The 24,698-nt window shown below is 37.4% G+C and overlaps 1 protein-coding gene across 11 annotated transcripts in view; it reads left to right on the forward strand.

Annotated features, from left to right (window-relative positions):
- The window catches only part of DGKB (diacylglycerol kinase beta), a 797,684-nt gene extending 773,265 nt beyond the window's left edge, over nt 1-24,419 (forward strand). For 10 of the 11 annotated variants that reach the window (XM_067746239.1, XM_067746240.1, XM_067746241.1 and 7 more), the window contains one exon: nt 20,638-23,650. In XM_067746239.1, coding sequence (XP_067602340.1) covers nt 20,638-20,745 — 108 coding nt within the window. In that variant the 3' untranslated portion in view covers nt 20,746-23,650. Of the gene's footprint in view, nt 1-20,637; nt 23,651-23,920 lie in introns of those variants that run through there. The other variant, XR_010945490.1, reaches the window with a different exon arrangement.
- Nucleotides 24,420-24,698: the final 279 nt, after the last annotated feature.

Here is a 24,698-nt window from a genome sequence, read left to right on the forward strand (position 1 = left end):
ACTTCTTCCCAACTCCTATCAATGTTGATATTTTGACCTCTTCCCATCAATCAGGTATGTTCTTAATGGCATCTAGCATGGTAAATCCTTCCCAGAAGGTTTTTAGTTTACTTTGCCCAGATCCATCAGAGGAACCACTATCTATGGCAGCTATAACCTTACAAAATGTGTTTCTTAAATAATAAGACTTGAAGGTCAAAATTACTTCTCGATCTATGGACTGCAGAATGGATGTTGTGTTCGCAGGCATGAAAACAACAGTAGTCTCATTGTACATCTCCATCAGAGCCCTTGGATGACCGGGTACGTTGTCGATGAGCAGCAATATTTTGAAAGGAAGCTTTTTGTCTGCGCGTTAGGTCTCCACACTGGGCTTAAACTATTCAGCAAACCATGTTTTAAACAGATGTGCTGTCATCCAGGCTTTGTTGTTCCATTTAGAGAACACAAGCAGAGTAGATTTAGCATAACATTTTCAGAATGGTCAATGAGCGTTGGCTTCAACTTAAAGTCACCAGCTGCATTAGCCCCTAACAAGAGGCAGTCAGCTTGTCCTTTGAAACTTTGACGCCAGGCGTTCACTTCTCCTCTACAGCTATAAAAGCCCCAGATGGCATCTTCCAGTGTAAGGCTGTTTTGTCTACATTGACAATTTGTTGTTTAGTGTTGCTACCTTCATTAACTATCTTAGCTAGATCTTCTGGATAATTTGCTGCAGCTTCTACATCAGCATTTGCTGCTTCACCTTGTACTTTTTTTGTAATGGAGATGGCTTCTTTCCCTAAACCTCACGAACCAACCTCTGCTAGCTTCAGACTTTTCTCCTGCAGCTTCCTCACCTTGCTCAGCCTCCATAGAAATGAGAGTTAGGGCCTTGCTCTGGATCAGGCTTTGGCTTAAGGGAATGTTGTGGCTGATACGTCTTCTGTCAGACGGCTAAAACTTTCTCCACCTCAACAATAAGGTTGTTTTGCTTTCTTATCATTCATGTGTTAACTGGAGTAACACTTTTGGTTTCCTTCAAGAACTTTTTCGCTGCATTCACAACTTGGCTGTTTTGCACAAGAGGCCTAGCTTTTCGCTTGTCTCAGCTTTTGGCGTGCCTTCCTCATTAAGCTTAATCATTTCTAGCTTTGGATTTAAAGTGAAAGATATGTGACTCTTCCTTTCATCTGAACATTTAGAGGCCATTGTAGGGTCGTTAACTGGCCAAATTTCAATATTGTTGTGTCTTAGGGGATAGGGAGGCCCGAGGAGCGGGAGAGAGATGGGGGAATGGCCAGTCGTTGGAACAGTTAAAACACACAAAATTTATCTGTTAAGTTTGCCATCTTATATGGGCACAGTTCATGTTGCCCCAAAACAATTACAATAGTAACATCAGAGGTAACTGAGCACAGATCACCACAACAAATAGAATAATAATGAAAAAGCTTGAAACATTGTGACAATTGCCAAAATGTGACACAGATACATGAAGTGAATGAACGCTCTTGGAAAAATGGTGTGCACAGACTTGCTTGATAGAGGGTTGCCACAAGCTTTCAATTTGTAGAGAGAGAAAAAAAAAAGCAATATCTGTAAAGCACAATAAAGTGAAGTGCAATAAAAGAAGGTATGCCTATACATTGCTTTATCCTTGTCACAATTTCATGGGGTAAACAAAACAGATATTTACTATTAAATGTGATTTTGAAATCAGTAAATAAAAATTAAGAAAAGAGTACAATTATTTAGTCCAAGTCAAGCATATCATGATTGATTTCTTCATTCCTTCAGCAAATTCTTACTGAATTTCTTCTTTATAAACATGCTGAATTTTGTCCTAGAGTGTTATAATGGAGAGAAAACAAAACAAAGACATGATCTCTGAACTCTTTTCAGGTATTCATTACTCAAAGAATCACACAAATATAAAAATTCAAGAAAGATGTAAGGCCCGTGAATGAACGGTTCATGGTACTGTGAACTGTGACACTATGGAACTATGGTAATAAGAGAAGGTACAGTAGAGAGAATTGACCTTGTCAGAGGAGATCCAAGAAGACTTTCAAAGAAACTCAAAATAGACCTGAGAACTACAGGATGAGAAGCATATGACTAGGCATAACAGAGGGAAGAGTGTTCGATGCAGAGGGAACAACATGGGTGGGAGGGAGCATGATGTTTACAAGGAAGGATTTGAAAGATGACATGATGGCTGTGGAACAGAAGGAAGGGAGTTGTGGGGTGAGGCAGGTGATTCCATGGGAATCTGAGCTGCAGGACCTTCAATCATATAGGAAGAATTTTTAGCTTTAGTTTAAGAGTCAGGTGGAACTAAAGAGAGTTTAAGCAGGAAGGTGATGTGATCAGATTTGCATGGTGATAAGATCATTGTAGGTGGGGAATAGATTGGAAGGGAAGACAACAAATCAGGAGACTTCTGCAATTGTTCAGGCCTTAGAATGGTGGTGATAGAAAGACCAAAAACCAGTCAAGAGATACAGAAAATATTTGAGGGATAAAATTGATCAGACTTTGTAATAGATTGGTTATAGGAGGAAAAGGAAGATGCCAGGGATGATCCATGTTTCTGGCTTGAACAACTGAATAAATGATGGAACAATTATCTGAAATAGGAGAATTTGGAAAGTACTCAGGCTCTGTCCTCTCTACTCCAATTTAATTCAAATCATTATGCTCCCTAATCAATATCTTAGTCACATTATTAGGAATATCAATTATCATTGCATTATGGGATTGCAATTTTTTATGAGTAACGTGTCAACACGTTGACTAGATTACCATGAAATAGTTTAACGTTGATGAGAAAGTCTTTCGGTCAACGCTGTGATGCTCCAGATAATTAAGGATCTAGCTGAGAGTAGCAATTGGGTCAGGAAAGAAGTTTCTTCTCTCATTGTTGTCAGTATGGGCTTTTGGTCTCCCTTGGTTTAAAACACCCATACTTTCTGGGGGTTAGTAAATGCCTGACATGGATTTTTTTCTAGTCTTTCCTTTGGTAGACCTGGAGCCCGGCATGTGACTGAAATCCTACCAGGTGCTTCTGGCCTCCTCAGAGAGAAGGCGGATGGCCATAAACGCCATCTCTCAGTGTCACCCAAGGAATCCCCAAAGCCTTGTTGTCTCAGATGGGAGAGAGGTTAGCAAAATGTATTTTCCATTGGACTAAACATAAGTATGTTAAAAATAATAGGTAACAGTTATTAAGCATATAAATGACAAGCATAGCCTCTTTGGGTACTTGTAGTGGTCTTTTTAAGTAGGTGTATCATTATCCTCATTTAGTAAATAGAGACTGAGGCTCAAAAATGTTAGATCCTTTGGCCAGTGGCCAAGCTGGCACTCAAACCCTTGCTTCATGTCCTGAATCCATACTCTTAACCCCAATGCTATGTGAAAAAACCTTGTAAAAAAGGATATATGAAATATTATGAAGAAGTAGAATCATAAGTTGTGAATATATTGCTAATATTCTCTGGTTATAGTCAAAGAGGAGAATTTTTTGTATTGTTTTGTTCATTTTTAAAGCTTTTGTTTCTTTTTTGCCACATGACAAAATATTTGGAGAGACCCTAGGAAAAGAAAAATAGTGACTGTGTTAAAGTTGTGGGTATAATTGTTCTGTAAAGACATGAAAATTATAAAAACATTTTAAAAAATGTCATTGACCTTCCCTGGTAACCAACTTACGACCATAAAATAAAAGGAGAACCAAATTTATATCTTAAAAGAGATTTCAAATCCAGGTATGAATATTTCCCATGCAATGTGGCCAAATAGCCCATCACTTTCAGGAGAAAGTTTCTCTTTTCTTATTACCATACCTATTTAAAATTCCTGTGAATTTAATCAGCAAGTAAACCTCTCAAACCCATTTGTTAGAGATGTTATTGTAAATCTTCACAATGATTTCTTTGAATCTGATGTTAGATCAAAGACTTTGACATTAAATTTGGAAATTACTATCATTCCAGAAAATAATGGCTGGAATCATAAAGAAGCTGGCACAGGGATTTTAGAAAATTGTTATGTTTCATTGCTTTGCTTTTTGGCAGTTATGGACCTGAAAATTTTAGCGTGCTCTTTATTCCTGCTGTCATATGGCTCAGCTACATGCATGAATTCAAAATGGTTTCCATTATTGGAAAGAGACAGTCTTACTCCAGAATCAAGCTAGGTAACTTTTAATGTTCCAGGTAATTGCTAAATTAAGCTTTCCCTGCAGATATTTTATGGCATTTATTTTGCTCTGAAAACCCCATTCATTTTTAAGTTAGCTGAATAAATCCAGTGATAATAAACTCTTAAAGAGGTGAATCAGGGAAAGAAAATTTTGGCTAGTTACGGGGAGAATATTTTAAAAAGGAAAATGCTACCTACTGATGGACTTTCTAAGAAACACAGTATTATTAAGCCCACCGTGGTGCAAAGCAACAAAGAGATTAAACATTTAAGCCAAATTTGATCAGTTGATATGTTACCAAAATTGGGAAAGCTAGTATATGTTCTAATTCAGAATTTTCACAGAAGGAATTCTGAATGGTGGCACTCAGTATAGCAAAGACATGCCATTTGAAACTATTTCCACTTGTATTCATCTTTTAGCGATTGACCAATTAAGTCATAATTTTAAATTAAAATTGCTTTCTTCCACCTTATGCCTCATAATTCTAGATGCAATTTTCAGTATTTGACTGTAATTGCATCAGGGATCAGCAGGTAATGGTCTTTGGGCCAGATCTGCACAGCTACCTGGTTTTGCATTGTCAAAGACTTAAGAATACATTTTGCATTTTTAAATGGTTGAAAAAAATCAAAAGAATAATAATAGTTCATAATGTTAAAATTACATGAAATTCAAATTTTAGTTTCCATACATAAAGTTTTACTGGAACACAGTCACATCCATTTATTTACATTAAGTCTGCGGATACTTTTGTGCTACAGTGGCAGAGACCTCATAGACCACAAAGCCTAAAATATTTACCGTATAGACCTTTACAGAAAATGCTTGCCAACCCCTAAATTGCATAAGCATCCTATAGTATATAACTCTCAAATATGATCTCTAGATTTAGAATTAATAAAAACAGTTTAGTAGCTTACATCACTTATATGCAAACGATTGTGACAAATGGAGGCGTGCCTAGCCTAGATACCTGTAATTTGAAGGTCTCACCCTCAATAGAAGAAGAATAGGCCTCTCTGAAGATTGATTGGAAATGTTTGTATGATGGTACTTCTTTCCTTTTTTTTTTCCTCCTACATCCCTGGCTACTTGTCTGCATATTCTTTCATAGTATCTCACTCTTACTTCACTATTATATGTCCATGTTCCCCCATTATGCAGTCTAATGTCTGATATTCACATTTGATACACATTTGTCCTTTAGTAATCTCTTTTCAATGGATGATGTTATTTATAGGATTGTTACACCCAAATCTGTCTCGAGACCTGTTCTCCCTTCTGAACACCAGACTTTCATATCCCAAAGACACTAAGCAGCTCCTTTAGAATGTCACACTCAACAGAGTTCACTAACTTCCTGGTTCTCACTCCTGCCAAAAATACATCTCTTTCTATAAAAAACCACCACCACACACACATAGCAAACAAAGCTTAAAAGCATGAAAGTCATACTAGAATCTTTCTTTTTTCCAATACTCCACACATCCGTCATGTCCTGCAGATTGTACCTCCTTGCTATCTCTCAAATCTGCCCTGTATTCTATCCCCATTGCCACTGCTGCAAGTAAAATCCATTTTACTTCTTTCTAGATTATTTTATTCACCTCCCATCTGATCTCCCTGTCTCTGTTATGGCACACAGCCCCTAAGCTACACTTCCAGAGTGATGCTGCTAAGACTCAGTTTAATTATGTCCGCTCCTTCCCCCGTGATCTTAATGGCATTGTTTGGTGCTCGCATTGCATTCTGAGAATATCTCCGTAGCACAAGGCGTGTTACATCCTACCACTGCATGTGTTACCATCATTTGACTATGTGCACCTCAGTTATGTTTTAAAAAGTATGTGTTCAACTTGGAATCGCCAGCACTAAGCTGAAATAAGCTGGTACCTAGTAGATTAACAATAAGGCTAATTAAACTTGAGTTAAATTAGGTTATTTGGTTCCATTGATATTAGCTTTCAGCCATATGTTTGGGGGGTGAGTATAAGAAGGTGCTGGTCATTCGTTTAGTCAGTCAGATTCTGATAGGTCTTACCCCTTAGAAAGAGAAGTAAATGACAAATAGACCAGGGCTTCCCAAATTGAAGCATGCATGTGAATCACCTAGGGATCTTGTTACAAAGCAGAATCTGATTCAGGTCTTGGGTGGGACTGGGAGTCTGCATTTCTAACAATGAAGTCAGTGTTCCTGGTTTGTGGACCACATTAGGAGAACCACAGCTCTAGAGAGGAAGACAGTTCACTGCAGAGGGATTTTTGCTTTTGCTGTTGTTAATTTTTTTTTTTTAATTGTCTGTGGCTCTATTTTTTCCTTTCATTTTTTTAATTTTTATTTTTAACATCTTTATTGGAGTATAATTGCTTTACATTACAATGTTGTGTTAGTTTCTGCTGTATAACAAAGTGAATCAGCTGTATGTATGCACATATCCCCATATCCCCTCCCTCTTGTGACTCCCTCTCACCCTCTCTATCCCACCCCTGTAGTGGGTCACAAAGCACTAGGCTGATCTCCCTGTGCTATGTGGCTGCTTCCCACTGATATCTGTTTTACATTTGGTAGTGTATAAATGTCAATGCTACTCTCTCACTTTGTCCCACTTTACCTTTGCCCCTCCCCGTGTCCTCAGGTCCATTCTGTACATCTGCGTCTTTATTCCTGTCCTGCCCCTAGGTTCATGAGAACTATTTTTTTTTTTGATTCCATATATATGTGTTAGCAAACGGTAATTCTGTTTCTCTTTCTGACTTACTTCACTCTGTATGACACACTCTAGGTCCATCCACCTCACTACAAATAACTCAATTTCATTTCTTTTTATGACTGAGTAATATTCCATTGTATATATGTGCCACATCTTCTTTATCCATTCATCTGTCAATGGACACTTAGTCTGCTTCCATGTCCTGGCTATTGTAAATAGAGCTGCAATGAACATTTTGGTACATGACTGTTTTTGAATTATGGTTTTCGCAGGGTATATGCCCAGTAGTGGGGTTGCGGGTCATATGGTAGTTCTATTTTTAGTTTTTTAAGGAACGTCCATACTGTTCTCCATAGTGGCTGTATCAATTTACATTTCCACCAACAGTGCGAAAGCATTCCCTTTTCTCCACACCCTCTCCAGCCTTTTTTGTATGTAGATTTTTTTGATGATGGCCATTCTTACCTGTGTGAGGTGATACCTCATTGTAGTTTTGATTTGCATTTCTCTAATGATTAATGATGTTGAGCATCCTTTCATGTGTTTGTTGACAATCTGTATATCTTCATTGGAGAAATGTCTATTTAGGTCTTCTGCCCATTTTTGGATTGGGTTGTCTGTTTTTTTGATATTGAGCTGCATGAGCTGCTTGTATATTTTGGAGATTAATCCTTTGTCCATTGCTTCGTTTGCAAATGTTTTCTCCCATTCTGAGGGTTGTCTTTTTGTCTTATTGATGGATTCCTTTGCTGTTCAAAAGCTTTGAAGTTTCATTAGGTCCTATTTGTTTATTTTTGTTTTTATTTCCATTTCTCTAGGAGGTGGGTCAAAAAGGATCTTGCTGTGATTTATATCATAGAGTGTTCTACCTATGTTTTCCACTAAGAGTTTTATAGTGTCTGGCCTTAGATTTTAGTCTTTAATCCATTTTGAGTTTATGTTTGAGTATGGTGTTAGGAAGTGTTCTAATTTCATTCTTTTACATGTAGCTGTCTAGTTTTCCCAGCACCACTTATTGAAGAGGCTGTCTTTTCTCCATTGTATACTCTTGCCTACTTTATCAAAAATAAGGTAACCATATGTGCTTGGGTTTATCTCTGGACTTTCTATCCTGTTCCATTGATCTATATTTCTGTTTTTGTGCCAGTACCATACTGTCTTGATTACTGTAGCTTTGTAGTATAGTCGGAAGTCATGGACTGATTCCTCCAGCTCCATTTTTCTTTCTCAAGATTACTGTCACTATTCGGGGTCTTTTGTGTTTCCATACAAACTGTGAAATTTTTTGTCCTAGTTCTGTGAAGAATGCCATTGGTAGTTTGACAGGGATTGCATTGAATCTGTAGATTGCTTTGGGTAGTATTGTCATTTTCACAATGTTGATTCTTCCAATCCGAGAACATGGTGTATCTCTCCATCTGTTTGTATCATCTTTAATATCTTTCATCAGTGTCTTCTAGTTTTCTGCATACAGGTCTTCTGTCTCCTTAGGTAGGTTTATTCCTACATATTTTATTCTTTTCGTTGCATTGGTAAATGGGAGTGTTTCCTTAATTTCTCTTTCGGATTTTTCATAATTAGTGTGTAGGAATGCAAGAAATTTCTGTACATTAATTTTGTATCCTGCTACTCAACCAAATTGATTGATTAGTTCTAGTAGTTTCCTGGTAGCATCTTTAGGATTCTCTATGTATAGTATCATGTCATCTGCAAACTGACAGTTTTACTTCTTTTCTGATTGGGATTCCTTTTATTTCTTTTTCTTCTCTGATTGCTGTGGCTAAAACTTCCAAAACTATGTTGAATAATAGCAGTGAGAGTGGGAAACCTTGTCTTGTTCCTGATCTTAGTGTAAATGGTTTCAGTTTTTCACCATAGAGAACGATGTTGGCTGTGGGTTTGTCATATGTGGCCTTTATTATGTTAAGGTAGGTTCCCTCTATGCCTACTCTCTGGAGCGTTTTTATCATAAGTAGATGTTGAATTTTGTCAAAAGCTTTTTCTGCATCTATTGAGATTGTCATATGGTTTTTATCCTTCAGTTTGTTAATATGGTGTATCACATTGATTGATTTGCATATATTGAAGAATTCTTGCATTCCTGGGATAAACCCCACTTGATCATGGTGTATGATCCTTTTAATGTGCTGTTGGATTCTGTTGGCTAGTATTTTGTTGAGGATTTTTGTATCTATGTTCATCAGTGATATTGGCCTGTAATTTTCTTTTTTTGTGACATCTTCGTCTGGTTTTGGTATCAGGGTGATGGTGGCCTGAAGAATAAGTTTTTTTGTTTTTGTTTTGTTTTGTTTTGTTTTTGTGGTACGCGGTCCTCTCACTGTTGTGGCCTCTCCCGTTGCGGAGCAACAGGCTCCGGATGCGCAGGCTCAGCGGCCATGGCTCACGGGCCCAGCCGCTCCTCGGCATGTGGGATCTTCCCAGACCGGGGCACGAACCCGTGTCCCCTGCATCAGCAGGCAGACTCTCAACCACCGCGCCACCAGGGAAGCCCAAGAATAAGTTTAAAAGTGGTTTTCCCTCTGCTTTATTTTGGAAGAGTTTGAGAAGGATAGGTGTTAGCTCTTCTCTAAATGTTTGATAGGATTCACCTGTGCAGCCATCTTGTCCTGGGCTTTTGTTTGTTGGAAGATTTTTAATCACGGTTTCAATTTCAGTGCTTGTGATTGGTTCGTTTATATTTTCTACTACTTCCTGGTTCAGGAAGAACCAGGAAGATTGTGCTTTTCTAAGAATTTATCCATTTCTTCCAGGTTGTCCCTTTTATTGGCATAGAGTTGCTTGTAGTAATCTCTCATGATCCTTTGTATTTCTGCAGTGTCAGTTGTTACTTCTCCTTTTTCATTTCTAATTCTGTTAACTTGAGTCTTCTTCCTTTTTTTCTTGGTGAGTCTGGCTACTGGTTTTTCAGTTTTGTTTATCTTCTCAAGGAACCAGCTTTTAGTTTTATTGATCTTTGCTATCGTTTCCTTCATTTCTTTTTCATTTATTTCTGATCTGATCTTTATGATTCTTTCCTTCTGCTAACGTTGGGGTTTTTTTGGTTCTTTTTTCTCTAATTGTTTTAGGTGTTAGGTTAGGTTGTTTATTTGAGAGTTTTCTTGTTTCTTGAGGTAGGATTGTATTGCTATAAACTTCCCTCTTATTAGTGCTTTTGCTGCCTTCCATAGGTTATGGGTCATCGTGTTTTCATTGTCATTTGTTTCTAGGTATTTTTTTATTTCCTCTTTGATTTCTTCAGTGATCTCTTGGTTATTTAGTAGCGTATTGTTTGACCTCAATGTGTTTGTATTTTTTACAGATTTTTTTCCTGTAATTGATATCTAGTCTCATAGCATTGTGGTCAGAAAAGATACTTGATACAATTTCAATTTTCTTAAATTTACCAAGGCTTGATTTGTGACCCAAGATATGGTCTATCCTGGAGGATGTTCCATGAGTACTTGAGAAGAAAGTGTATTCTGTTGTTTTGGGATGGAATGTTCTATAAATATCAGTTATGTCTATCTGGTCTATTGTGTCATTTAAAGCTTGTGTTTCCTTATTTATTTTCATATTGGAGAATCTGTCCATAGGTGAAAATGAGGTGTCAAGGTCTCCTGCTATGATTGTGTTACTGTCAATTTCCCCTATTATGGCTGTTAGCATTTGCCTTATATATTGAGGTGCTCCTATGTTGAGTGCATAAATACTTACAATTCTTCTGTCTTCTTCTTGGATTGATCCCTTGATCACTATGTAGTGTCCTTCTTTGTCTCTTGTAATAATCTTTATTTTAAAGTCTGTTTTGTCTGATATGAGAATTGCTACTCTAGCTTTCTTTTGATTTCCATTTGCATGGACTCTGTTTTTCCATCCCCTCATGTTCAGTCTGTGTGTGTCTCTAGGTCTGAAGTGTGTCTCTTGTAGACAGCATATATACAGGTCTTGTTTTCGTATCCATTCAACCAGTCTATGTCCTTTGGTTGGAGCATTTAATCCGTTTACATTTAAGGTAATTACGATATGTATGTTCCTATTACCATTTTCTTTACTGTTTTGGGATTGTTATAGTAGGTCTTTTCCTTCTCTTGTGTTTCCTTCCTAGAGAAGTTCCTTTAGTGTTTATTATAATGCTGGTTTGGTCGTGCTGAATTCTCTTAACTTTTGCTTGTCTGTAAAGGTTTTAATTTCTCCATCAACTCTGAATGAGATCCTTGCTGGATAGAGTAATGTTGGTTGTAGGTTTTTCCTTTTTATTACTTTAAATATGTTCTGCCACTCCCTTCTGGCTTGCAGAGTTTCTGCTGAAAGGTCAGCTGTTAACCTTACGGGGATTCCCTTGTATGTTATTTGCTGCTTCTCCTTTGCTTCTTTTAATATTTTTTCTGTGTATTTAATTTTTGATAGTTTGATTCATATGTGTCTTGGCGTGTTTCCCCTTGGATTTATCCTGTATGGGACGCTGCACTTCCTGGTCTTGATTGACTGTTTCCTTTCCCATGTTAGGGAAGTTTTCAACTAAAAGCTCTTCAAATATTTTCTCAGACCCTTTCTTTTTCTTTTCTTCTTCTGGGACCCCTATTATTCAAATGTTGGTACATTTAATGTTGTCCCAGAGGTCTCTGAGACTGTCCTCAGTTCTTTTCATTCTTTTTTCTTTATTCTGCTCTGAGGTAGTTATTTCTGTTATTTTATCTTCCAGGTCACTTATCTGTTCTTCTGCCTCAGTTATTCTGCTGTTGATTCCTTCTAGAGAATATTTAATTTCATTTATTGTGTTCTTCATCACTGTTTGTTTGCTCTTTAGTTCTCCTAGGCCCTTGTTAAATATTTCTTGTATTTTCTCCATTCCTTTTCCAAGATTATGGATCATCTTTACTATCATTACTCTGAATTCTTTTTCAGGTAGACTGCCCATTTCCTCTTCATTTGTTTGGTCTGGTGGGTTTTTACTTTGCTCCTTCATCTGCTGCATATTTCTCTGTGTTATTTTATTTAACTTACTGTGTTTGGGGTCTCCTTTTCATAGACTGCATGTTCATAATTCCCATTGTTTTTGGTGTCTGCCCCTGTGGGTGAGGTTGGTTCAGTGGCTTGTGTAGGCTTCCTGGTGGACGGGACTGGTGCCTGTGTTCTGGTGGGTGGGGCTGGACCTTATCTTTCTGGTGTGCAGGACCACGTCAGGTGGTGTGTTAGGGGTTTCTGTGAAGTTATTATAATTTTAGGCAGTCTCTTTGCTAATGGGTGCGGTTGTGTTCCTGTCTTGCTAGTTGTTTGGCATGGGGTGTCCAGCACTGGAGTTTACTGGCTGTTGGGTGGAGCTGGGTATTAGCGCTGAGACAGAGATCTCTGGGAGAGCTCTCACCGATTGATATTACATGGAGATGGGAGTTCTCTGGTGGTCCAGTGTCCTGAACTTGGCTCCCCCACCTCAGAGGCTCTGGCCTCACAGCAAGCCGGAGCACCAAGACCCTGTCAGCAACACGGCTCAGAAGAAAAGGGAGAGCAAAAGAAAGAAAAAAAATAGAAAAAAAGAAATTAATTTTAGAAAGGAAAAGAAATTTTTTAATAGAAAATAACAATAATTTAAAAAAAGAGAGCCACAAAACCAATAAAGAAATCCACCAATGATAACAAGCGCTAAACACTAAACTAAGATAAACATAAAAGTCAGAAACAAGTCAGTCGCAGACAGCAAACCCCAAGTCTACAGTCGCTCCCAAAGTCCACCGCCACAATTTTGAGATGATTGGTTGTCTATTCAGGTATTCCATAGATGCAGGGTACATCATGTTGATTGTAGGGATTTAATCCACTGCTTCTGAGGCTTCTGGGAGAGATTTCCCTTTCTCTTCTTTGTTCGCACAGCTCCTGGGGTTCAGCTTTGGTTTTGGCCCCACCTCTGCATGTATGTCACCCTTAGGCATCTGTTCCCCACCCAGACAGGAGGGGTTTAAAGCAGCGGCTGATTAGGGGGCTCTTGGTCATTCAGGCCAGGGGGAGGGAAGGGTACAGTAGTCATAACTGGAATGCAGGGCCAGCCTGTGGTGGCAGAGGCCGGTGTGATGTTGCAACAGCCTCAGGCATGCCCTGTGTTCTCCCGGGGATGTTGTCCCTGGATCATGGGACCCTGGCAGTGGCGGGCTGCACAGGCTCCCGGGGTGGTAGGTGGTGTGGATGGTAACCTGTGCTCGCACACAGGCTTCTTGGTGGTTGCAGCAGCAGGCATTAGCGTTTCATGCTCATCTCTGGGGCCCGAGCTGATAGCCGCAGCTTGCGCCTGTCTGCGAAGCTTGTTTAGGCAGTGCTGTGAATCCCCTCTCCTCGTGCCCCCCTGAACAATGGTCTCTTGCCTCTTAGGCAGTTCCAGACCTTTTCCCGGACTTCCTCCCAGCTAGCTGTGGCGCACTAGCCCCCTTCAGTCTGTGTTCACACAGCCAAACCCAGTCCTCTCCCTGGGATCTGACCTCCGAAGCCCGAGCCTCAGCTCCGAGCCCCCGCCCACCCCGGCGGGTGAGCAGACAAGCCTCTCAGGCTGGTGAGTGCTGCTCGACACTGATCCTCTGTGCGGGAATCTCTCCGCTTTGCCCTCCGCACCCCTGTTGCTGTGCTCTCCTCCATGGCTCCACAGCTTCCCCCCTGCCCACCCCCAGTCTCCACCGGTGAAGGGGCTTCCTAGTGTGTAGACACCTTTCCTCCTTCACAGCTCCCTCCCACTGGTGCAGGTCCCGTCCGTATCCTTTTGTCTCTGTTTATTCTTTTTTCTTTTGCCCTACCCAGGTACGTGGGGAGTTTCTTGCCTTTTGGGAGGTCTGAGGTCTTCTGCCAGCATTTAGTAGGTGCTCTGTAAGAGTTGTTCCACATGTAGATGTGTTTTTGACGTACTTGTGGGGAGGATGGTGATCTCCACGTCTTACTCCTCTGCCATCTTGAAGGTCCCCTCATTGTTAATCTTTTTAACACTCATATCAAAATAATATGTGCACATTAAAAAAACCAGAATGTATAGCGTTCCAAGAAAAACGGCTAGCCTCTGTCCCATCATTTCTGTGTCACCAGGTCCACTCTTTGATTCTTTGGCTGCCTCTTCTGATTGTTTACTGCATGTCTGTAAACAATCTGCTTTGCTGTAATTTTTTTGACTTCATAGTTTTAGGTATATTCTACTTAATTTATGCTATGGAAAGTGGTTTTTAATACTCTTACATTACTCCATTTAACTCTTAATAATAGTTAATATGTACTGAGTGATTTTTATGTGCCAGGTAACATTCTAAGCATTTTGTGTACATTGATTCATTTAGTCCTTACAAGAAACCAATGAAATGGACACTATATTAAAGTCTCTATAGTATTTTTTTAATGGAACTTTATTTTATTTATTTATTTATTTTTGGCTGCCTTGGGTCTTTGCTGCTGTGCGTGGGCTTTAGTTGTGGCGAGCGGGGGGGCTACTCTCCGTTGTGGTGCACGAACTTCTCATTTCAGTGGCTTCTCTTGTTGCAGAGCATGGGCTGTAGGCACGTGGGCTTCAGTAGTTGTGGCATGCGGGCTCAGTAGTTGTGGCTCATGGACTCTAGAGCACAGGTTTAGAAGTTGTGGCGCACGGGCTTAGTTGCTCCATGGCATGTGGGTTCTTCCCGGGCCAGGGGTTCAACCCCTGTCCCCTGCATTGGCAGGTGGATTCTTAACCACTGTGCCACCAGGGAAGCCCAAAGTCTCTACAGTATTGATGAGGGAAATTAATTATAGTCATCTGCCCAAAGTCTTCAGATAGGAAGTGGTGGACCCTGGCAGTCTGATTTTTAACCAGTATGCTGTTCTGCTTCTGAAGAAAAATTTTATTTAAATCAATATAAAACATGTAATGATTGAGATTATGAAAATGTTGTCAACTGTAGAACTAAGTACTGTCACACAATTACATTCTCTTTCCTATAAAGCTTTTATAATCTCTTTTTTCTTTGTAAAATCATTATAATAATTCTAATTTTTTTAAACTACATGGTATCAATTAATCTATTATCCCCACTCCCTTCTTTATATGGCAAAAGCCCTTCCCTGCAGGTTTCTTCCTAGGTTTCTTGAAGATCTCTCATCCTGGGTCTCAGTTGGATACTCTTTTTGTTGTTATTCTTGTTCTTAATAAACTTAATTTTTACAGCACTTCTAGGTTCGCCATAAAATTGAGACAAAGGTACAGAGATTCCCCATATACCTCCCACCACCCGACACACACAGCCTCCTCACTAGCAGAATTCCCCACTGAAATGGTATCTTTGATATAATCAATGAACCTACATTGACACATCATAATCATCCAAAGTCCATAGTTTGCACTAGGGTTCACTCTTGGTGTTGTTCATTCTATGAGCTTGGACAAACGTGTAATGTCTTGTATCCATCATTATAACATCCTAAAGAATATTTTCACTTCCCTAAAAATCCTCTGTGCTTCATCTATTCATCACTCTCCCCCATAAACCCTGGCAACCACTTATCTTTTTACTGTCTCCGTAGTTTTCCCTTCTCTAGACTGTCATATAATTGGAATCATACAGGATGTAGCCTTCTCACATTGACGTCTTTCACTTAATAACATGCTTTTAAGTTTCCTCCATGTCTTTTCATGGCTTGATAGGCCATTTCTTTTTAGCACTGAATAATATTCCTTTGTCTGGATATACCACAGTTTATATATCCTTTCACCAACTGAAGGGCCTCTTGGTTGCTTCCAAGTTTTGGCAGTTATGAAAAAAGCTGCTGCAGACGTCTGTGTACAGGTTTTTGTGCAGACCTATGTTTTCAACTTTTTTGGTTAAATCCCAAGAGTGAAAACACTGGATCATATGATAAGAGTATATTTAGTTTTGTAAGAAACCTCCATACTGTCTTCCAAAGTGGCTGCGCCATTTTGCATTCCCAGCACCTATGTATGGGAGTTCCTGTTGCTCCACGTCCTCACCAGCATTTGGTGTTGTCAATGTGACCCTCTGTTTTTTTAATCTTTCTTAGCTCACGCATCTGTTCTGCTGGAGAACACACTCAAAAATGTTTCAAAGGACACATAAATGGTAAACTCTCTAGAACCTTTTATGAATGAAAGTATCTTCATTGTACCCTTGCATTTAATCAATCCATTGACTAAGTATAGAATTCTAAGATAAAATTAACTTTTCTTTTGGGGTTTGAAGGTTTTTCTCCATTTTCTTCTACCACTCATGTTTTTGAGAAGCTTAATGCCATGCTGATTTTTATTTTTCTGTAAGTGACCTGTTTTTCCTCTCAGGGGGCATTTAGAATCTCCTTTATCTCACTGTGCTTTGAAATTTCAAAATAATGTGTTATTTGAGCTGGGCAGGACAGGGGTCAAAGTTTGAGGGAAGGTTCTCCAAAGCACTAATTGACACAGAAGTGCAGAGGTGGGAATTAACACGGAGTGCTTGGGAGATTTGAGTCAGCTTTCAAAACCCAGCTCTTGTACTTACCAACTTGAGTGGTGTAGTGCAAGTTACAGAACCTAAGTTTCTGTCCTGTATTGTAAAATAAGGGTGTTGACACCTACCTCCCAGGGTTGTTGAGAGGGTAAAATTAGATAATATATTTTAAAAATTATGAAAGAATGTTCTTTTGATATTAGGTATGAGAATTCCTTGAAGATAGAATAGATCCATCTTTATTCCAATCTTATCAGGATGCTTTGATAAGCACTTGCTTCGGTAGATGTGTCATTCAGGGACTGGGTGTTAAGTAGGGTGTTCCTATCACATGAGGAAGAAAAATAACTACTCTTCACAATGAAGAGTATTAGGAATAGTTGATGCTGAGAGACAGGGAGCTAGGAAAGAAAATTGCAATGAGCTGGGCCAAATACTGCTTGGAGAATGAGTGCAGGAAGACCTTCCAGTCTTCCTCAATTTTAGTTGGACTAAAAGTCTTCAGAGAGAACACAAAAGTCTAGTGGGACTAGACACTGTTCACCGTGTACTGTAAGATATAAACCTCTCTTCTATCCCTTTTAGGACATCGTTTTTCAATTCTATGTTCTTTGATAATATTACTTTTATGGGAGTAGACTTTTGTCAAGAGCAACTCAAAGAGCTGGATGAAACAGGTAGCATGTGAATTACGTGTATAAAGCACTTAGCATAGTACTCAGCACACAGTAAAAGCCAAATCTTGTTATTTTTATTCTTGTTATTATTGGTCATATTACAATTATGAGGTGGAGCTCTCTATCACACCATGCAACCCTGACAACGTCATAGAAACAAGAAAACTGTGCCTTATAATCCTTCATCTGGTTTCTATATGTGAAGTTTTATTTCATATTGAATAATTATAAAACTGAAATCATTTTTTTTCTGTTTATATTTTTAGATGTGTCCAATCTTAATTTGAAATAGGAAGACAGAAGTAGAAAGAGTCATGAGACTTTTGCTGCTGTTGTTTTCCAAAGGAATAGATGATAAGTAAAAATGAAGAGTTCTTAATAGAACATCATTCTAATTCTGACAGTATCTATCTTGCATTTTTAGCAACGCTCTTCGACCTTCGTACAGCCATTCCAGCTCCTGGGAGCCCCATCACCATTGCTTATGAGTGCCCACAATTCTCTCTCAATTATAATCTCAGGTTCTCTTCCAAACTAAACAGTCTTGCAAACTGCCTTGCCCATAGCTGATGCTCCATAAATATTTGATGCATTGAGAAACAACTAAGAAGTAACTACCTGACTCAAAAAAAATGGAAACACTCAAAGAGAACCTAATATTTGGTTCATGTTTTCAGACTGCTGAGACTTAATATAATAAAATCTTTGGGGGATAAAATCTGCTCCTTACTCCATATTGTTTTTCTTGTAGATAACAGGTTCTCAAAAAAAAGTAGTAATAAAAATATAAGGATGTGGAGTTGAAACAGGCATGTGAGTCATCCCACGCCTGGTGAGGCGCCCTTAACCAGGTTCCCCCAACACAGGCCATCTGAACCTAAATTACACTTAAGTCTCTACAGCTTTCTGAAACCTCACCTGGACTTGCTGTGACTACAGTACCAACAGTTCACCTGGACTGGAATTTTTCTCATCCTTAATGGAGTAGTTTTTGCTCTGCTCAAATATACAAAGACCTATAATTATCTGATGACATAAAGTATGCAAAGAGCCTGGATACATACTAGACATCTTATGAGTGTGAGTTTCCTCCATGTAATCTCCCCTAAGAGGAAAACAGCCAGTTGTTTCTCATTTTTATGAATAACAGACAGAAAGATGTAGATTGCATTTTGTACGGAAATAATGTTAAATTAAAGAAAGAGTTATGTACCTTGACCATAGGAGTGCTTAAATAACCAAGAAGATAGATTACAGATAATTTTAAAAATAGGACCATTATCCTGCTTTGAAACTATAACCTAGAATTCAAATCAGTCAGTAGTATGGATTAAGGGTCCCACTGTGTCAGGAGCACTGAATGAGATACTGTGCTATTTTTCAAAGGAATAGCAACACGTGATTTCTTTTAAAAGGGGTTGTTAATAAAAAGATAGCTATGATCACAGAAAATCCAAATAACTTAAAAAATACAAAGGGCAAACAAAATCTCATACACAATAAGTTGAGGTATTTGGGCTATGCCTTGTCATAAATTGATGCTAATCTTTTGTGACTAGAATGATATATTTCTTCCAACATCTTAACAACAATAATTTGTTAATAATCATCTTGTTTTCCAAAAGGCCCTAATATCATCATACCCTCTAAAGGATTTAGTCCAGCAACTGGGAATCAGAAATCTTTATTTTTTTACCTTAGCTACTTACGTTCTGTTTGAATCTAAGGTTATGACATAAGTAATATGTGTTAACTGCCTCATCAGGTACTCATTTTAAACTAACATATTTTTATAAAAAGATTCATTTTTATTTTCAGCGTTAAAAAAAAATAGTGCCTTTCTGCTTAGCCTTGTATTTCAGCATCTATAACACTATTGAACGTGCTTGTTAAATTTCTCTTTCTTACTTGACTATAATTTACTGGGGATAGAGATTGTACTTTGTTTATTAGAGGTTCATGGTACAGTGTCTGAGGCATAGTAGGGGCTTGGTACATTTTGTGAAATGAATAAATGAATGAATGATGGTGTATTAGGTTTTATACTCTAGAGGAGTATAAAATCAATGGCATAAGGTAGGGCGTAATTTGAAAGTGAATTATTAGGAGAGAAAATCTGGTAGAGATCTTTTTCAATCTACATAGATAGGTGCATTCTAGCATCTTAACTATCTGGCTGTTGATTCCCCAATTCATAAGATAAGAAAAATAAAATAAAATGAAATCAGATATCCAGACAGTTTGAGGCTGGTTTAGCCTGGTGGCCTTTTACAGGTGCAATTTATCTTTACAGTACAAAGAACACTGAATCTTCCCAGAATAACCTGATTCCAACAGAGTTAAATAAAGAGTTGTTCATTTATCCTGATTTTTAACATAGTTCTGTCTTTCTAGACTGTGAAGTAAATCTCCATTTCCCAACAGCCCCAGTGCTGATTTTAATGATCGTGTCCACGTGACATCCACTTTTTTTTGTTTCATTGCTATTAGTCAATGACAAGTGAAGGATATTCAGTTTAACTTGAAAATGTCAGCTATGCACTTTAAGAGATATATTTTTGCAGCTTTTAATGAGGTGGTGTTTCTTTTTGAAAGAAATACTCATCTCTGATGCGGGTGCTGTGCTGATGACAACTGATATTTAATAAGCGATGGTTCTTATATTAGTCGCAGTTCTCTAAAGAAAATGTCTCAGATTGCTTTTGAAAAACTCTTAGCGTCACTAGCCCAAAGGCAAGATGTGACCTTTTTATTACATAATGAGAATCATTTATTATCTTACAATGTATCTTAAAGTCACAGACAAAATGCCACTTTGATAATTGCTTTCAATTAGCTTTGAGCATAGCATATATTCATAAAATGTCTTCTCTAATTTAGGCTTGAATTAGAGAAAATTGCAGACATAATCTACTTTAAGGTGTCTCATTTAAGGTGATTCGTAGTTTTATTTCAAAGAAATCAAAAAGAGTAGCTCTAGAACAGTCTCTCAGAATGTTTTAAGCAGGCTTTTCAATATTTGATTCTATTCTATTACCAATTAATTAACAAATTAGAAAGCTAGTTCATCATTTCTGACCTTTTATGCGGGCTAACTTTTGACTTTCATTCGTAATGATTGTTTTGAAATTAAGCCCTGCAGTTCATATTGAAAGAGAGAAACAATCTGATTAGCAGAGTAAATAAGGCTTGCCTTGATATCAAGTACATCTTGATGTTGGGCTATAACTGGGATTCTGAATACTATAAAGGTGCAGCCTTTCCTATCTTAAGTAAATAATACATAACTAATGGTCAATAAATTATACTAGATAATCACGTGGCATGAACAAGGAATTTGGGGGTGTTATTACAAGAGAGGTTAGAAGTAATATGATATTTAAAATGTAGTTTCAATTAAATTTAATTTCTTGGTATCACCCTGAGCATTGGAATATAGTTTAAATACATACCTTATCTTCCTTAAAAATATTTTTGAAATAATAGAAACTCTGAAAATACATTTTACACTTGTGTTGTTTCAGTAATTCAGGGGATATTATTAACCTTAAGAGTGATTCTCAGAAATTGGTGTTGTATCTGGAGATTACTGTACCCTCTTTGTCTTTTTTTTTCCCTAGATAAAAATTATGCACAAGAACCAAGCCCCGATGCTGATGGGCCCTCCTCCAAAAACCGGGTTGTTCTGCTCCCTCATCAAAAGAACAAGAAACCGAAGCAAGGAATAATCCTGTATCTTTTCATTCTTAGAGATTTAATTAGCATAATTGGGCCATGGAACACTTATGCTGGAAATCGTTGAACAATTTCAAGTCTCCTGCTCATGCAAAATCATGGAATTGGTTTAACAGTTTTTGTTACTGAGCTAATGTAAAATCCAGCTATTAGAAAATTTAATGTCTCAGTTTTTATAAGCATCTTTGCATGAAGAAAGCAGAAGTTTACATGAAGTGATACTGCCTATTTTTGTTGCATGCATTCCCATAAATTTTTTTGTCTCCTACCCATTCCTTCTCCAATTTCCATTTACTAACCTGTAAAAAAAACCTGTATAACAAAAAAAGGAAATATCACGGGAAATGTGATTCCAGTTATTAATAAGCACTACTTAATAATGCTACAATAATCATAATTGCAGATCGCTATACTTTTCCCTTTAGAATCAAACAGTATATCAATGATCTTTGACCTGTGAGTTGAGGAGAAGCTTTTAATTGAAAGGTTTTGTTAAATAGTTGTCTACTTGCTGTATCTAAGTAGTTTTTCTTCGACATCTTGATGCTTCTGAGTGGAATTTAAGATATCAGGTATAAAGTATTCTTATGCTAAGGAGTAGGAAGTGGTTTTTAGTTTGTTTAGTTTTGTTTTTAATTCCAGACATAAGTGGAAACATATTACTTGGCAGTAAAGTATGTTAACATGGCAAGCCTTATTCCCTTCTGCATGTGAATTTAGAAGAAAATTCTTAATCACAACAGTAACCAAATAGATGTTTGAAACTATGTGCCTAATAAACTGTGTTTCCCACCAAAGATTCAGAAAAAGATGCTTTGAGAGAAATGGGTTAATGCATAATTAATTAAGCATTGTGGAGAAAATCTATGGTTCTAATGTGCAATTTTGTGATGACTAAAACTCTGGAAGAGAGTGAACTACCCATTAATTATAATTAAAATTCTCACTTTTCACAGACAATAAGCCGTACAACACAATCAAAGTTCAATGGCTGATTTCTTGCTTTTTTGGTCATTTATAGGTATAGACGTCTGTAATTTTTAATGGGTCAGTTAAGTACACTTGAGAAAGTAAATGATTGTATCAGTTCCTTTCTAGTATAAATTGATACCTGTAATAATATTGAGCTCATTGAAGTTAATCATGCATGCATTTGCACCCTCCCCCTCACCTCCTCTACTCCCATCTCTGTGACATTTCAAATATTTATTTGGAAATAACGGCTTAGATTGTTGTTAAAGTATTTCATGGCCTGGGTGGATTCTCTGATTGTTTGAAGAAATTATGGAATAGTATTTTTTTAAGTGTTTCATTAAGCCTATGATATAAAATGAAATGCTATTCTGAGCAGATTTGGTATTGTTCATTCATATTGACCTGCATCTTATCATTGTATGTTTTATGTTTTCAAACGTGCCATAAGGAAAACAAGTGCTTGAAGTGCATGATTTATTAGTTTCTCTCTCCACTCTGCATTAAAGTACTAATGATTTATCAGTTCTATTTTTCTATTGATTCATTCATCTTTGAATTACAAATAACATTTAGTGATTCTGTTGAACATAATCCTGAGCATGGATTTATGGATTTCAAGTGAAATTGCTATGACTTTTGTTCTTTGATTTGAAGACTCAACTGAATGCTGTTATGTAAAATGGCTACCCTCAAGCATTGTGCTATAATGGAAGATTATGTATAAAGCGTATTCTTTTAGTGTTCCAGGAACATTGGATGGTAAATATCAATCAACAATAAGTTTAATTGCTTTGAAAATAAAATCTTTTGAATAAATTAAGACATAATTTAACATTCTCAGGAAAATTATCATTACAATTGCAAATGTAGCAAGCAATCACTTGCCCTTGTATAATAAAAAAAAAAAAAAGTTATTTGGCAGAGCTGTAATCAAGACCAGAAGAAATCTCAAAGCAGTAACAAATGCATTACTGATGTCATGTTACATAACACACACATTGATTTTGTGTATCTATGGTTACAGGTAATAAATATTTTCACATAAATTGACAATTCTCTACAATGGGCAGGCAGGCTTTGTGTCAAAACATATTCTGAAGCCACTAATTACTTTACGTTCAGTACAACATACCGTTATTTCTTGGCTACCTTTTATAGTCTATAGTTTGAAGGCAGCAACAGTTTGTGAATCATTTTTAACAGTCTGTGCAATGAAAAGCTGTTGAATAGACAGTGGGATGAGAGAAATCAAACAGCCGGCCTATCAGACTTCAATCGTTGAAATAATGGGATGCAGCTTTACTTCACTGTAGCTGTATCATAATTAGTGATGATCGTAGTTACATTCTCAGTCAGTAGGATTCATTGGTACCAATAATAAATGTTCAAATAGGAATCAAATTTTACTTTTCCCAACTCATTTTCTAAAGATACTGATGAGCTTGCCCTTCGAGTACACTACTCCTGGGGTTTGGAAAGTAGTTTTTAAAAACCTACTTTGATGGTTTTGAAATCAGAGAAGGTGTTCTCCCCATTTTTATGACAGCTTCAAATGAAGGATATATATTTTAAGAAAAACTCCAAACTGAAAGCTCCATGGTATATAGGAATATTAAATAATGTTAGCTTTGGAAGATGGAAACTTTTCTTACGTGTGTGTGGGTGAGTGTTTGCATTGTTGAGTCAACCTCTTTTAAATACAGCAGATGTAGTTGTACAAAGTTTTCAGTGGATGAAGCTCTTGAGTAAAAATTAAACGGGGATCGCAGGGGTCAGAGGAAAAGGGGAAAAGAGATATGTACTTTGCTAAACAGTGCCATACACTGAGGAGATAAATAGAGATTCCAGAATAAACCTGGATATCTATGCTTCTAACAGGAAAGGAGGTGTCTGTGTAGATCCAGGAATTTTAAAGGACATAAATGTATTTCTCCACTTACATGTGTGTACCATGTGTATCTGACGCTAAGAGTGCTGGTCAATTTATTGTGGCAGGAGAAAATATCTGGAAGAAAGTGAAGAAAACAGAATTTTAAAAGTTTTTATTTTTTAAACAGTTTATGTGATTATAGCCAGAATAAAGCAAAAGACTCAGATATTTAGTGTATTCTACTGCAGGGGGAAATTTAAATCCAATGAGAATTAATGAATGACATATATTTTTTTGCATTTTGTTCTTTTGTCCTTGTTTAGGAGGATGGGAAACAACTGCAGTTTTCAAGGAAGAATCTGTTTTGAATCTCAGACTGTATTCTACTTGAATAAGATGAAACTTATGTGACCCCATTCCTTTTTGTGTCAAAGTTAGTTTGTTTTTAATTGGTTATAAAAAGGACAATGTACCTTTCTTGGCACATATTAGCCCAAAGAGCTATTCAAATACACTACGTATGTTCTAAATTAAAATATTAAGCCCTTGTAATATATGTTGAGAATGTAAAGTTTAAATAAATAAATAAACAAACTTGCAGAAGAACTTTTATTTTGTGAAATGCAGAAATCACCCCTTAAATCTCTCAATTAAAGTGCATTCTATTTAAATAAAGTTTGAATAAACTCACACTTAAAGGATTCTATACATCTGTATTGTGCTTAAAAACATGGAATTCATTTCATTATACTATCTTAATTATTTTCTCAGAAAGTGTTACATACAGTATCCTGCTTTTTTGAAATAAAAATGTTAACCATTCAGTGTGTCATTTCTTACCGCCATTTTGCCCTGATTTTGTCCGTAAATGAACTCTCCAAGCAATTGACAGTCAGTCTACCCCAGTGAATATCCACTGGGGGTACCAGACAGATCACCTGTCTTTTGTCAGGGAGAAAGGAGGCTGGGTATTTGGGGGCGGAATTTGTTGTCATTAAGAATCAAAGCATTCTACTTTGTGGTGCTTTGGCCCCAAGGTGTTGCTGTGAACATTATTCCACCAATTTCAGAGATTCCAGGAATGCCAGCAAACTGGATGAT

The sequence above is a fragment of the Pseudorca crassidens genome, chromosome 8, assembly GCF_039906515.1.
Source record: "Pseudorca crassidens isolate mPseCra1 chromosome 8, mPseCra1.hap1, whole genome shotgun sequence".
NCBI lineage: Eukaryota > Metazoa > Chordata > Mammalia > Artiodactyla > Delphinidae > Pseudorca > Pseudorca crassidens.